Source organism: Neodiprion pinetum, chromosome 4 (assembly GCF_021155775.2).
Source record: "Neodiprion pinetum isolate iyNeoPine1 chromosome 4, iyNeoPine1.2, whole genome shotgun sequence".
Classification (NCBI taxonomy): Eukaryota; Metazoa; Arthropoda; class Insecta; order Hymenoptera; family Diprionidae; genus Neodiprion; species Neodiprion pinetum.
In genome coordinates this window covers 42,401,126-42,417,388 of record NC_060235.2, presented here as the reverse complement: position 1 = coordinate 42,417,388, position 16,263 = coordinate 42,401,126, and the positions used below count along the sequence as shown (strand labels likewise).

Here is a 16,263-nt window from a genome sequence, read left to right as displayed (position 1 = left end):
CGAACAGCGCCATCGTTCATTGTCAATTCGACGGTGAGAGGTTTGTCTCGAATATTGCTAGCGTGCCCCGCGCTGAGAGTGACTCACGACTAAAGCTTGAGCTGCGGGTTACGGTTTTCCATCATTTAACAGCCTCTGCCCTCGCGGTAGCGGCGGCGATCGAGAGAGGAGAAAAAGGAACAAACCAGCGAAAGTCGATGACTGTGGCAGCCACGTCATTCTTTGTTTATTGTTTCCTGGGCCTGGCCAGGATTCGAGCGTGGTTTATAATCCTAGAATTAACAATCACTAACCGGAGTGAATTACGCAGGCTGGAAAAAAGTCTCATCATTAGACAGCAATTATTATTCCTCGGTTTCGTTCTGCACAGTTTGATTGATTTTTTTTCTTCTTCTTATCTTTCGCTGTACAGTGCTTACATTATAACCGGTTGCAACAAATCAGACGAGAACGAGTGATGTGAAATTACTAGGACTGCTCACTTGTTTGTCACGATACTATAACAGGCGTCGATTGTTATGGTTAGAAAAATGCACAGCAGCATAATTCCAAGCCATTTGACACTGGGGAATTTTTCTATCCGAGTCCTTGAGGCTGCAACCAAATACGCTATAGAATAACACGGAGACTCCCTATAGGTAGACTCCCATCGAGTAAATTGCGTGAGCCTTGAAAGAATGAAGGGATTTCTTGCAAGAGTCTCAAGGGCGTCTCATCGCGTTCATATATAAATAATAAAAATAATGAAGAATTCGTTGAATTCCTATCTCGATGTGTGGGAAAGATTAATTTTTTCCCTTTTCCTTTCAAACCGCAACTGGTCAGCCGAATAAATTCTCAATCATCAAAATATATGGAAGCGATTGCGAGAATAACCGAGCTAGACGAGCACGGCGCATTCGCAGCTTGCTCGTATTTGACCACCACGTCGAGATTGTCTGGTTCAAAAAGCGCCGAGAATGTCAGATGAAGAGACAGACGCAAATCATCGAAACAATCAAATTAGTAAACTTGACAGGTATCGTCGAGTCGAGTCACTCCAAGTCGTTCCGAATAAGTGAAAACTCCATTACTGTTCCACTGCAGTTTTTTCCGACCGAATTTCTTTCACCTTCAAAAAGAAGGTGAAAAAAGAGTGGCTCAGAGCCGGCTAAACCCGACCCTGGATGTTTTTATTCTTTTCTGATCTTCACAGAATTTGTGACTATAAAACGAAAAGAAATCGGGCGAGCATGGTTCTTTGTTCAGAACATTCCTATTTCGCGACTGCAAAAAACTGTGGCTGGTCTTTTTTGGTCGTTGAACACAGCGAACAAGAATGCGAGAAAAGAGGCAAGGAGTTTTTAGATCGTCCCACCGGTGTCACCAGTTTTCACACCGCTCCTCTTTGTTTCGATTAGATATTTTTGAGGGAAACTGCAATCGCCTAACTTTAACAACCCTACCCCATCAAATTGCCCAATTCTCTGATGTGCGTCATGGTACTCGCGATTGTCATTCGTCCACTCGACTCGTATCCGGTTAGACTTGGTGACTCAAATGAGATCAGTTACTGAACTGGTACAGAGCAGGGCAACAGCATAATTCACAACAGCGAGACCATCAGATGGCGGTTGCGTCACGGGCAATAGACAATCTGCTGCTGGATTGAATCATAAGAAGGTGAATACACGCCACGATGTGCTTATTAATCGCCAATACCAAGTCCGAGGCCTGAGTAAAAGGATCGACTGGTTGGGCTTTTAGTCGTCCTCGGCTGCAGAAACCTCGAGAGAGGGTAAAAACAAGAGTAAATCCGGATCCACTCGGTTCCTCATTGCCAGTCATGACTTATCCTTTCTTTTCTTTGTTTCATTCTTTCTTTTTTCACTCAAGGTGACTCGGGGCCCCCATCTTGTGCTCGGGCACGTTCTTTCGGGCAGATCAACGACCGACCTCATGCATCGCCGCCCAGCGACCTTATCGGGTCTTATTTCCCTACACTAATCATCCTTATTCGGCCAGTCTTTCGGCCTCTCGGCACTGACACTGGCCTGCAGCGGATACGATAGACGCGTTAATGAATTACAATTACGAGGTGAGTACAACTACCGATGGTCGTTTGGAACTTCATCTACCGTAAGCCACAGTGAGGCTTATAAGGCTTACGAGTGCTCGTAGTTGTCGCTGCAGCCAGTCGTCAAGAGGAAATGCATGTGAAATTAAAGATCACAGTTTCCAATTAATGAAAATCGACAGTGAATTAATCTTTTCGTCTTCGTTCCTCAAATCTCTAATCAATTATGTTGCGAGAGAAAAACGGAAAACCATTGAGTTTGTGCAGTTTAATTAGAAGTTGGCAACCGTTATGTGAGGAGTGTATTGAAGCAAAAAAAAAAAAGAATCAAGCATACACGAGGAGTGATATCTTCGAGACACTCTTTTACGACACATCGATCAACTTAATTTAAATACAAATTTACCTGTGCTGACATTTTGGAAGTAATTATTCTGAACATTTCAACCTTTCAGCTGGCTCGCTTCTCTGCGAATAGAATTTGAAACCGGTATTCCCGTACAGTCAATTCTTCTGTTTCAGATGTGTAAGAGAGATTTCACAGAATGATAGCTGAGGTTTGCCACGAAGTCGAAAATGACCAGTTCTCAAGTAATGGTGATTCGAGGTGGCCGCTAACGATGTTTTGAGTTGATATCTTTTCTTAGCACCTATAAAAACGGCGATTTATGAGCATAAATGAAAGTGATCCTTGGACGAAATTATGAAATTTATCAACTCGTGAATCAGGAGTTATGCCGTTGGAAAAGATTTCAAGCAATGACAGTGTTGAAAATTGCGATCACTTTTATTCAATTTTATTGTTTGGTAACCAAAATATAAAAAATAAACCCTTTTCCTTGAAAACCAGCAAGAGTATTTTACCTTGACAGTCAACACCGACCTGCAAGGAGTTCAATGATGAAATGGTAATTGATGGTCTCATGACCTACCCTGAACCGCAGTCGCATCTTCATCGCTGACGACGTCACTAAAACGTATCGATAAAAAGCAGTTAAAAGGATTAAGAACGAAAGGTTCGAAGATTCGTGATAACGAAACAACAGTTGAAGTAAGATAGAATACTACGACCAATGGAAAATGCAAAAACAGTATTGCCAAGATGATGCAAAACTGAAAGTTACATAGTTCTTACAAGTAACAAGCTCTGTTGGATGTTGCCACTGCATTATAAGATGTTTCAGTCGTTAGTTCCACTCGATCTCACAACGTGTCTTTGTTTTTCTAGCCCCATTTCGCTAAGACGTTCAGACTCATACTGAGAATCTCTGATTCCAGGAGCAGCCTCGGTATTACGTAAATTAGTCACGTCACAGCGAATCTTGCAAGCCAGTCTAACGGCGTTCTGGTTACCCCGATCGAACTCTTACCGCATTAACTCTCACAGACCTTGACACCACGAGGGTCTACCACAGGCCAAATAACCTGTGTCTGACTCACATCTAGTCAATTTCAGCAAGTACAACTCGTACGAAACCTCGCGGCAACGTTCTTCCTCAAAACGCCTTTCTGCTCTGGTTCTATGCTTCACGATAAACTCCAAAAGGCCTTTCTAAAATTCTTGGATAAACGCCGCCTCTCATTATTTCCACCGCGATGTGCGTTGTACGATAGATGAAAATCATCGACTCCTGAAGAGTAACTATTCTTTCGAATGACTGAAATCTATGGAAACTGTAACCCGAATCCCAAATGAACTCTCAACGAACTCCTGAGTAAGCATACCGCCCAGGGGTCAAGGACCGAGGTTTTTTCAAGCCAGTGTAATGTATGCGGACAAAGATTAATCATTTTCAAAAGAAGCGTACAAAAATAAATATCATATGAGGAAATTACAGAACTAGTTTCTGTGAACATCTTTATATTAGGCCTAATTTCCGTTCTTCTAAATTCACAGAGAAGCAACACATGAGATGTCTACTGCGGTAAGTTTGTCGATACCACTTATACCTAAAACGATTTTTATGTCGTTCGTCTGTCGATTCTCTCGGGAATCTCGACCATTCCACTGTACTTGCTGGTAACTTGCGTAAATCTTCGTGTAATTTGAATTCTCTGGAATTGGATCGAGTGCCGAGAATGTCGGGCTGCATCCAGTCGAGTAGACAGATTCCTCATAAGACAGCGTGCAGCCCGACTGGGGCCAGAGGTAAGGCGGCATCGAAGTTGCTGCAAACGGTCTCCAGAGGTGTCCGACACTCGGTACTCCGTTCTTCGAGGCTGGTGGGGTGTCGGTGGTCGACGTGGTGGGTGGCGTATAAGTAGGGGTCTGGCTTCGCGGCCGTCCTCATACCCTCACCGTGTCCTTCTGCGTCCGGCTGTCGCGATAAACTTGGCCACTTTGTGTTCACGACCTCCTTCTCCGCCTCCTAAATCTCGGGGGTCGCCGATCACCGAGACAAGCCGAATTCACCGAAGTAACACCGAGTGCGAGAGGGGCCGCCCGGATTCGGCGAGTGCTTTCGAAACAGCAATGCGGGCCAGTGACCAGTGACGTTAGATTGATTGAAGTGATTTTCTCGGTGCCACCGATCATTTAAACGTTAAACTTCGCTCAAAGTTCACTGACGAAGAATCGGGGCAGAATGAGGCCCGGAAATATCATGTGGCTGAAGAGTGCCGTCCTGTAAGTACCATCGGAATAATTTTTTAAGTCGGTTCAACTCTCGCAACTCCAAACTCGTTTTTACTCTTCACATTATGCCATATGCCAGGACTGTCTGATCCTAAGTTTAAAGTTTACGGCTGTCATCTCCGACCTCGTTACGCAACATTTTTAACTGGTATATACTCGCGGTATTGATGCAACAAACTCAACGAAAAAAAAAAAAGAAAAAGAAATCTGAGAATAAAATAGGACATAAAACGAAGCCGAGCGTACAAGCCTCGTTTCACTGATCGTCGTGATTCTGTTTTCTTCTGCAAGTGTACTGAAAAAATGGCGGAATTTCATGTTCTACGCGAGCGTTCAGTTCTTCCACGTCCGACTGCGAGACGGGAAAGCGCCTCTGGCTTGTAGAGAGACCCTGATTGTTTTTATTCGCATACACAAACCCCTCGTGAATGATGCAACCGACAAACAGCCACGCGATTGCTGATCGACAGCCTACGTATGTGCATAGAAATCTTTCACTCTCGGCTTGTCCTAAATCAGTTATCGTGCCTACAGTTCCAGCGAAGCTGTAACTTTTACCGCGTTGTAGGTACGTTCGTTGTCGTGCAAATAACCCGAAATGTCGCGGTGTTTCGTTTCATTTCGGCTTTTGTTTTTTTTCTCTTTCAGCAATTCCCTCCCTAGACTCATTGGCCCATCGGCATTCCGCAGTTTCGTTAATGCACTAGGCGCTTCTAATATACATAATCGTAAACACACAAGACTACCTGGGATTTGTGAATGTTTGCACATACCGACTGTTATAACTAATTATGTACACAAGCTAGCCATTACATATATACCTGCATAACTTGAAGTCGTTAAACTGTGCGTGTTTATATGCTTGTCAAATTTTACTTTCTAGAAAATATATATAAATATGTATAAATATTATATATACATGGAATGTTGCAACAGAGCGGACGATCATGTTTCAAAACAATTTACATAAATTTACAAACGTAGAGATTATGTAGCCCCGTGAGCTCGACCGAAACTTGTACGCGACATGAAAGACAATTTAATATCAATATATCACTACCTCCAAATTACCAACAAATTTTACCCCAAACACCATTTTATACGGCATATTTCGCGACTCTTTCTCAGCATGTCTACATCATATATTTTCAACGATCATCATATTTCGGTTGAACTCCTTTTAAAATTTAATTAATGTTTGAACAGTCCACTTAACCAATCGCGGTTGATTGTAGAGTCGCTTAATATGATGGGGCGGAGTAATGATTTCTAAAACCAGCAGCGTGCTGCAGATCAGTTGCAGCCTCTCGCTGGAAGACGAGCCTGACCACTTTCATAGCTTTAGAGAAAATAGAGGATCTAAACATATGTGTATGACTCGATTCCTGCAGTCCTCGTTGGCATGTTGCGTTAGGCTTGCTTGTCTTCGTGTGAGTCACGCGTCTCGAGGTCCACTTATTCTTATCCTCCTCCTCCTCACAGCCACACCGTAATATTGTCAGAGACATTTTCTTCTCCACCCTTCACCCACGTAACGTTGAAGCGCGTGTAGGCAGTAGAAAAAAGACCAATCGCGTAAAATAAACCGTTATGTCTGCATTCAGTCATTAAGAAATTTATGCACAGAATGCTGGTTTCAAGTTTTCTTCAAGGACCACGACTGATGTACTCGTCGTTTGAACTTTCAATACCACTTCCACAAGCTGCAAATTTGCATTCCGATTTCACTGGATTTTATTCAATCACAAATGGAGTTTTCTACTATCTTTTACCCAGACTATCCTGTTTCTTCCCGAAGAAGACTTCAGAACAGCTTAGCCCAAGGATATAGAAGCTAAATGATCGATCATATCTGCGAATCGAATAACGGTACCTCAAACTTTCCTGTCACGTCACTGTTGACCACCCCATGGTGCCCACCTATTCTCTTTCTCTCCATACTCGCAAAACTTATTTCCAATTCTCAGTTTCACGGTACTTCAGCCCGTCACTACTACTAATACTGCTACTGCTGCTACTTTACTTCTACTTGTTCGCTACGCGACCATCGTACATGGGGTTCCCCTGGGGCAAATTGCGCCAGGGGTGGCTGGCTCGGTAGCCGGGGAAATGAGCTACGGTAACAAGGCACTTCGACATTCCGTGGCCACAGCTTTCGCAATAGTAACGTGCGCCGATTTGACATTCGACTGCCGAACGGTTGAAAGTATGGCCCGGGGGCCTGGCCATCCCTCCGAGGCCAGCCAGCGTCCCGATGAGGACCGGCAGCCGGTCGCGATCAGCTCACCACTAGGAAGGTGGATACAAAACTAGCGAAGCGGTAAAAGCTGATGAAAAATCACATTTGTAGGCATACGTACGTGTGTTTGCCTTTGAGATAGCCGTTAAAACATCTGTGGGCTGGTTAGAGGCGGTTTCTGCGGTGACGCTGCGCTGTGCGACTTGCGTAACCCGGTCCGCCGATAGACGTCTGCTGTATGCCCGGGCCGCGGCTGCTGGCTGCACCAACCAAGCCTCTGTAGTGTAGAAAACTACTTTCTCCGTATGATTTCTTCTCGATGAATTCCACGCGTGTATATTAATATACGAACGATCCGACACCACCTGTGGATATTTTACGCGCACACAAGAGAGAATTTCGCTCTTTGGTTATCGGGGAAATTAAGGATTTGCGCATCCACTCGTTCGAGCCACTTCAACTTGGTTCGAATGTATTCGAAATCATCCCCAACGCATCGTCTTAAACGTTGGTTTCAGATTCCCTCTATTTCTGTCGAGAAAACTGATGCTGTTAACTGATGTAGTGAGTTGATTATCTTCAGAATCAGCCATTCCATGTATAGAAAGCGCGCCTCTATCTTGAAGTTGGGCAATTAGGGTAGATTCCGAATTTCAATTTGGAACAAAATGGTTAAAGAAAGTCTTCAGTGCAAGAATGGAATCAGTTATTCACAGCATAATTTATTGTCGTATTCTTCGTACTTGAGCTGCACAGCGAACGCCATATCGTGTCGCGTAGCTGATTGGAGGAAGTTCTTTTATTCTGGTGTCATTGTGTAATACGTATAATTGTCTCGTGCCAAGGCGGATACACATTTGAATTACGATCGACTTGGCGACAATGGATTGTTCTGTAGTAGGCTGCCGGTGAAACGAGAGTAAGGTCGGCTACCGGCGGATTGTTCGTTATCCGCATTCAGTGCGGTTTTGTAGCAAGGACTCGACTCGTTCACGGAATGAATATTTCGAAGAAGCCAGTCCGCCACGCTGTCACGTCACAAGAACGTCACTTCCCTTGGCGAGAAGCAGGAGCCTTCGGTAACGTCGATCCCCGCCTTTTCCACCTTGATCCCAATCGAATACACCCATTTCAGGAGGACGGATCAAGGTCGAAGAAGCCCGCAGGGTCTACGCTCGAATTAATTTTCACATCTCCCGACTTCATTCCTATATATAATAAACCGTAATTGTTCTTAAATTATCGCCTACGTTAACGCGCTTATACTCCAGCTTTTTGAATAATGTATTTTTGCTCGGCACACAAGGTGGGTCTGGGATAATTGGCACTACCGGCATCGCGGATCAGAAAAGAAGAAAAATCATCGTGATTTATCACAACGCATCTCGCTCTTAATTACAACGAAGGCTTAACTTTCTACGGTTTTAATCTAGTTCTCTTTTTTTAACTGATTTTGACGGTGAAAGTAACGTCTATAATAAATTCACAAAGGTTTATCATGAGCCGATACAAAAATATTCAATTTTCTTGGCGATTAGTATCGAGTTACATTACAACAATTATTAACATATCTACTCCTTGCTCATTGGATAGTTTTCATTGGAACAAAATTCACCTGAAGCTGTACTCTTTTTATTCACTAGGTAAATATTCGCAGGAATTTTCACAATGAGTATTTAGAGAAACGCCAGTGAATCGTCGGACTTTCAATCACCACTTCATTCGTGTTTTTTAGGATAACTTCTTACAGAAAAACTGATTCTGCAAATTATCAATTCACCATTAAAAATAGGCGATTCCAAAGAACATTTTAACGCTCTTCAAATTCTCGATTTTGTTTTCCAGGGTGTATAGCGTGATAGCTGTAGTTCTGGGCGACGGTGATATCGTGACTCGAGCGCGACCCGGTCAGCAAGTTGTACATTACGACTCCATCCTCGGTCATTCGGCGCCGTTGAAGGCTCGAGCGACTCCCATAGAAGGTAAGTCCAGGAGCCCTGGCCTGTAAACCTGACAGCCCCAAAACCCTTGACCTATGGTACAAATTGATTTTCTTCCAGACTTCGTAACCGCGCACAAGATCCCCGCAGAAATAGAGCAGCCCTCAGATGAGGACGATGAAGAAGATGCGGAGCTGGCAATGGAGGTAGAACTCGCTAAGGAAGTGATTCAGCGAGCGGTTCAGAGCCGCGACAAGCGAACGGATAAGAAGAAGGTAACTCAACAAACGTCGGAGCCTTACGAAGACGAGGTGAAATCCAAAAAGAACGACCCTAAAAGGCAAGCTCGCATACAAATCGAGAATTTCAGTGACTCTGGCGTCCTGCCAGAGGATGGAGTCAAGAAGGTTGAAATCGTGAAAGCAAATTTCGGGGCTCAACGCGACTCTATAATCCCTGGAGTTGAAGTAAGGTAAGAATCCCGGAAGTCGCATGGCGGTGAAATCAACCATAATTCCATTAATCTTCTGTACTTATCAGCCCGGAGAACCCGACCACCATGATGCCGGTTCTAACCACCCCACGCGAGGTTCGTGCTTTTGACTTCGTGCCTGTCAACATCATCCGCGAGGACAGCAAAGACGCTTACACACCCTTCGCCGACCGGCACTTCGGCGACCTCAGTGACGTCAGCCTTGTACCCGCCGGATCAAATTCCCGCATCCAGGTAAGCCATTTGAGAGCAAAATGTAAACAACTAAAAAAATTCGAAGCCCATTAGTTTTCTCGACTCCTTCAAGCTAACCTCTTTCCAACCCCTAAAATCAGGTGAAAAAAGGACCTAACGGCAAGGACTACGAGTACGAATACGTGTACTATTATTACGACGAAGAGGACGAAGGTAAAGCAGGTTCCCAGACAAACGCTCAAGAAGGTCCGGCCAAGACGACGCCATCGCCAGTCTCAAGACGCGGTGCGTCGACCGGCAAAAACAAGTACTCATCTATTGAACGTTCGACAACCGTTGAACCGGCCAGCAATGAGGTGATCCCAAGCCGCGCCAACGCGCGAAATAGACAGATCGCTGAGCCCGAAGAACCTGTACCGGAAGAAAGACTGCCCGCAAACACAAGATTCCCACCCAGGTAAATTGACGAAGAAACAATCAACGCATTTAGCATTTTAGGAATGCTGAATTATTGTGATTCTGAGGTCACTGTCGAAAGCAATTATTCTTAGGTCAAGGTCGAATCACAACACAGGAACAACGGAGCCTAGCCGAGCGCGAGGTAACCGCCCACGACCTAGTCTGGACCTCGTTGATTCCAGCAGTTTTCGAACCCATCAGGAAGGACCGGAGTTCCCGCAAAACCTCCCCAAGGGGCCTCTAAGGTTCCTGGGAGTCACCCCAAATGAGGAACCAGAAGAAAAGCCTGCCCTCCGTACCCGCCAAAAAGCCTCCAAGGTCACGGAAGCAGCACCCGTTGAGGAAACCTCTGAAGAAGCCGCCGTGCCGCAAAGACGGCGACCTGTCGCAGCCGCCAATCCCGAGGTAAGACAATCGAAAGCCACAGAACTTGGAGGAGAAATCGATGCAACATGCATCTACTTTTTCAGGTCGAAGTTGAACTGAACAAAGATGAACCAGCGACTGCAGTTGAGGAAAACAAAGAAGGAGTAGCCGAACTGATCGTTCCAGCTAGCAACTCGGCTCCCGCACCAGTGGAGGAAGAAGTTTACGAGGACTCTGTCAGCATGGAAAGCGCCTCAAAGGATCAGGATCACCCGGATGCGACGACAACCGAAGTTCCGACCACAGAAAACCCCTCAGCGATGGACAAAGTCGCCCTGGACCTTTACGCCTTCCTTCTTCAGGGTCAGAACAATGTAGTCGATGCCGCCACCGCCGAAAATAACGTCGAGGATGCGACCACCTTGTCGGAAGACGACAGTACCACTGACGTCCCGACGACAATGGAGGTCATCACAACCACCGCCGAGCCCACAACTACCACGACCACGACAGAACCAACAACAACAACAACAACAACGACAACAACAACCACAACCGAACCACCGACCACCACAACTCAACAGACGATTGGAAAAGGAAAATTCAGAAGACCAGGAGTACCTGGAGGCATTGGATCTAGGAACAGGTAGGTCCTGATTCAGGCGTGAAATGAACTTCACGGTTCGCCTTGAATTCGAAAAAAATTAAAATTTACCTGAGACCCAACTCACCCTCAATCCTTCATTTGAAAACGTATCAGATTCAAGACCATTGGGTCTACCTCGACGACAACGGAGTCATCGTCTTCGGCTGAGCAATCACCAGCACGTACTCGCGGCCGCTTCGGATCAACGAGCGGAGGTTTCAAGAGACCACGACCTGGACAACGGCAATCAGCTGAGGAGGAAGAAGTTCAGAAGCAAAGCAGTGGCTCGGTGAACGCCGAGAGACCCAGCCTTCCAAGTCGCAATAGATTCCGCGGACCTGGGCTTAGGTCTTCGACGACGACGGCCACCCCAGCCGTTTCTAGTTCACAAGAATCGTCGACTCCGGCCGCGGAAGTGACTCGCGGAGTGGTTCGTCCATCCTTGAACAGACTGAACCTGAACCGCAGACGCGGAAGACCAACGACAGCGGCACCCACAACCAGCGAGGAGGCCCAAGAGTCAGGGGAAACTGCACAAACCAGCAGCCTGGAAGCTACCAGCACCACTGCGCGGTCCATCGTCAGACCGAGACTCCCTGGTACTGGACCAAGACCCCTCAGACCGGGACCAAGAATCAACCCTCGAGTAAGACCCGGGCTGCAGACAACCACCACGGCGGCACCCAGCACGGCGGAAGTCTCTGCTGAAGAACCCGATGGCGCTGGCACCGAAGAAGAATCTCACGAGGTGAGCTGCTCTCAGCTTCTATTCGCAAATCAACCTTTTCATCGCGTTTTGTACGGGAATCCACTTCGAACGGTTTCACTTTTATGCCAGCAGTGCAGCCGTTTGACGAGTTTTTTCATGAAATTATTTGCCCAAAATTAACTATAATTCGAACGAGATACCATCTCTCGATGGATACTCTTGTCATTACGAAAAGCAAAGCTGGTACCGATAATTCGCATTTCGAATCACGCAATCTGGCATCAACCGAAGACGATAATCGCGCAGTTACTTTCACTAATTGACCTTTTCAAATGTCATTCTACCTCGCCAGCTGTGCATGAACTTTTATACATACTGTACGGGCATATCGCATACCTACTTTCCGATGCGTAATATCAAGATTTCAAATAAATTAGTCATCTGCAAGGTTCACTTTGGTCACGATTTTTTAAAGAAGTTCCCGTTACTTGGCTCTTGCCATTTTTTTTCGAACTTCTTATGAAAGCAGGTCACCTTCGAAGTATAGTGTCTCACTAATGAAATACGTCCTTTTAAACGCAATCAGAGCTGAAGATCTGGATAGTCAGAACTTATACTTACTTCATTGGATAATCGAAATAAACCATGATTCAAGATGAATAGATAAGTACTCAAGTTCGATTTCAAAATGATGATAAATTTGTTGCGTCTTTGTGTCTCATAATGTTGTCTCGTTATGACTTAAAACCCTACTCAATTGAACACCCGTTAAAATTTTCTGACCCTCAGGCCCCCGCGGAAACGAGTCCGCCGCAGCCTACGACACCCGAAAGCCCGCTAACGAGGCTGAGAAAGGGAAACAGAATACAGGTTCAACCGAAGGCTCCCCGAGTGGTCACGCAAGCTACGCCAAGGCGGTCGCCTCTTTTGCCCCGAAGAAGGACAACGGAGGCACCGACAACGGAAGCCGCCAGCGAGCAAGCCTCTGCAGAGGAGTCCGAAGATGCAGAGGCTCTGGTAACCGAGGAAGCGGAAACTGAATCCAGCACAGCCGCGAGCCAAAAACAAGAGGAAGTCAGGGGTCTCAGTGGGCTCCTGGCTCCGAGGCGTAGGATAGCACCTCGACGCCCTGGACAGCTCATCGCTAGAGAATAAGCGAAAGAAGGAGGTACTTCAACGCACCGCGAAGTACCATTTCCTAATTTATGACCCCTTGTGGCGTGAATCCGTTTTAGTATGGTACCGGAACCAGAGAGCTTACGATATCAAATGCGCATCTACCCATGCCTGATCGGTATCTCGAAGTAGATAGCTAAATCTGTCGAATATTTTTAGTTTTTTACTACGGAGTTTTTCTAATTACTTTTCATCTATAGTATACTTAGAGGTCCGATTCGTCTGTAGCTGTCGTTGTTTGCAGTGTATGCTCTCCGAATTTATCAAATTTTAATGAGGGTGGTAGGTACCATTGAAATACTCATGAAATGGATTTTAATGTTAATCATCTTTTTTCTTTTTTTTCTTCTTTCCGTCCACCAGTATTTATACTTATATCACCGGTTACGTTTTAGTAAAATAAAAATTTTTCCGTCTGTATATCGCCATCGATGAGTGATTTCATCTATTATTTTTTTTTATAATGCTATACATTATGCCAAACTGTTTTTACTGGTGTATACAAAATTCATAAATGATGAAAATAGCAAAAGAAAAAAAAAGGAAGAAGAATGAATAACGATGCTAATTTTACTTACATATGAGTGTAATCACGATATTTGTAATAAACTAAACGTATCGACTTCATTGGCCCTTATTTTATACGCAGATTGAAAAACTACATGTAAAATGCATAGAGTAAAAAAACGAAAATACTAAATCTTTACTACGAAAAATAGTTGGGCCAATTTTTAATAGTGTGATCATTACAATACCTAATGTGTATATTTAATTCGACATGAAATGTGTGTGTACTCCTATTTAATTATTAATTTTTACAATTATTATATTGCATATGCACTGCTGTACTTAAACTAATTTTTAATCATACGCGTTTCAATTACACATAAAGTTCATGTTTTTGTTGCATTCTTTCTTTTTAGAAACCGCGCGACGCTGTAATGAACACCGTACGTTTTACCGTTGTACACTATTATTAATTGTAATGCCCCCAAAATCCTGTAAATATTTCGATAAAAAATATACGTAAAACAGTAAACTATGAAATTCTGTCATAACATGGAAACCAAGTTTATACCATTATTGTTAGGGTGTACCATATCATTTTAAAGACTGCTAAAGAAGGACTATTGGTGCATGAACATTTACTATAACAGGTTAGAAACATTTTGTATGCTTAACGACATTTTTTTAAACGAATTACACCTGTATAAGTTCATTGATACCTTCTCAGTTATACAAAAACATTTCAGAAATTGGCATGCAATTTGAGGTGACGTTACTTTATGCCATACCCGGAAAATTTGATTGAACAATTGAGTGAATGTAATTATGTCTGGTGAATCCACAACTTAAACAACAAAATTAGTAATTTCAAATTCACGTTATATAATTATCTGCGACCTAATTCCGTTTCCCGAATACCCAACAAGTACTGGTTTCCGGTCGCGATGCTCATTCCACTTACAGAAACGTGCAAAGTTTCTAGGGATATATAAGCGTTAACAAAATCGATGGCGAAAAAAAAATTATTTAATTGGAAGTCTAGCTTGGTTGTGATAGCAAAAGAGCCTTTCCACGCAGCTGATGAATCGAAGATTTTTGTAACAATTATTGCCGTTCCGCCACGTGAATCCCGGATAAAAACACCAGTAACCTAAACACATGCAACTCACCAAAAACATCGTTTCATAGAGAAGTTACTCGGATGTTACTCTCTGCTCAACTCTGAAAAAATAAAAAGAAAAAAAAAAAATTGGAAATTATTTACCACAGATCTGCAGGTTCGAAATTTATTATTACTGTTGTTTTTTCTTATATTGATCTACTCCAAGTTTCGCACAGGGAAATATTCGAAAACAAATGAATGGGTTTTAATTATTGAAGAAATATATTTACCTCCTCCAACAAGGTCAGTATCGGACCTTTGGAGCATGGATTTTGCTCGAACTCTTAGGCGTATTTCCTTGGCCTAAAATATAAAACCAGTGATTTGTAATTCCATCTCATAAGCTTCTCTTCACTCTGGATAAAATTGATAATATCAGTAATTTGGCAAGTAAAATACTATAGAAAATGAAATCTGTTGTATATTTTTACCTTAAACATCCATTTTTGTTGTTTTCCGTTGAAGTTTCCAAATGCATTACTATTATAGAGCTATAATGAAGTGTAAGCTCCGAATTTTAGACGACCTGATTTATTGTAAACTGTGTGAAGAAAAGTCCAGTAGATATAAGTACGCATCAGTCGTACCATATTTTGGACCCAAGAAAAACTCTTAGAAGTTTAAGCAGAATCCATGATCCGAAGGTCTGATACTCTCTTGGTAAGTTGCTCCACAGATTAGGCATGTTTTTCGTACCAGCAATCCGGGTTCAACGTTGCTGTCACACTTTCAATACTAAAACAAAAACGGAATAAAACATTCAGTGATACAATTTATTAGAATATTACAGAGGCTTGTAGTGCATGAATAATTGAATTACAGACGTAAATGATAACAGAGAGAACAAATAAGTGCTTGGTTATTGAATATGAGTACAGAAAATAACTGAAAAGAATTTAATGCCATTTAAAATGTAAGAGTGAAATATATTGACAATTTAAAAGCTTGATGAAAGATAATGATCATCTCAATGACATTTTTGTCACTCTTCTCACTGATGTGTGATTGATTTAGTTACCACAGTGTTTTCACTTTATTTATTACAATTATATTCGTAAATTAAGGGGAGAAAGTAGAGCGTTGCCTGAGTAGAATAAGCAGTGCAGGTTTGAGTTAATTAATTAATGAAGTTAATTCACATCAGATTATCAGTAACCACGGTCAAAAATGGTGCAACTAAGTCTACCCCTGCAATCAAGTAATAGGCAACATTTTGTTAATATTTTATTTTCCAAATCAATAAACGCAATTGAATCTTAAATATTATTTCAATAATTGAAGCATACTGAAAGTTTTTACAAGTACCGGTAATATGAGCAATGAACAGCAAGAAATAATCCAAAACACATCTCTGGATGCTCGAATGATTACCGTTCCTCCTATCATCCACTCATACCCCGATCTTTTCATGCGTAGAAATGACGGTAAATCAAACCACCTGACATGTAACTGCGTTGCAATAATTTTCAAACCATTAATCCGTCCGTCTCGCGTACGGTTTTGTTTATTTCGCATAAGTGTACTGATATTTAATTACAGACTATGGCAGTGCGTAAGCGGCCTGTGAACGTTAACATTTGAAGCAGGCAGAAGTGTGACTGAATATCCTCACAATCAGATAAAGATATAAATAAAAAATAAAAATCAACACCCCCGTGCAGAGGCATGAATTTTCCGAAG

General features: G+C 43.2%; 1 protein-coding gene and 1 long non-coding RNA gene across 2 annotated transcripts; one reads left to right on the top strand and one right to left on the bottom strand.

The window, feature by feature from the left end:
• Nucleotides 1-4,341: 4,341 nt before the first annotated feature.
• LOC124218253 (uncharacterized) lies at nucleotides 4,342-13,961 on the top strand. The gene is made up of 9 exons (XM_046624789.2): nucleotides 4,342-4,682; nucleotides 8,776-8,912; nucleotides 8,991-9,342; nucleotides 9,411-9,597; nucleotides 9,699-10,015; nucleotides 10,110-10,422; nucleotides 10,488-11,029; nucleotides 11,144-11,777; nucleotides 12,528-13,961. The coding sequence occupies exons 1-9, from the start codon at nucleotides 4,642-4,644 to the stop codon at nucleotides 12,891-12,893; spliced, it is 2,889 nt and encodes a 962-aa protein (XP_046480745.1). The 5' UTR covers nucleotides 4,342-4,641; the 3' UTR covers nucleotides 12,894-13,961.
• On the bottom strand, nucleotides 13,788-14,890 carry LOC124218258 (uncharacterized). Its single transcript, XR_006883004.2, has 2 exons — nucleotides 14,814-14,890; nucleotides 13,788-14,642 (listed from the first exon to the last, which is right to left on the bottom strand). It is a non-coding gene; the product is annotated as an uncharacterized lncRNA (long non-coding RNA).
• Nucleotides 14,891-16,263: the final 1,373 nt, after the last annotated feature.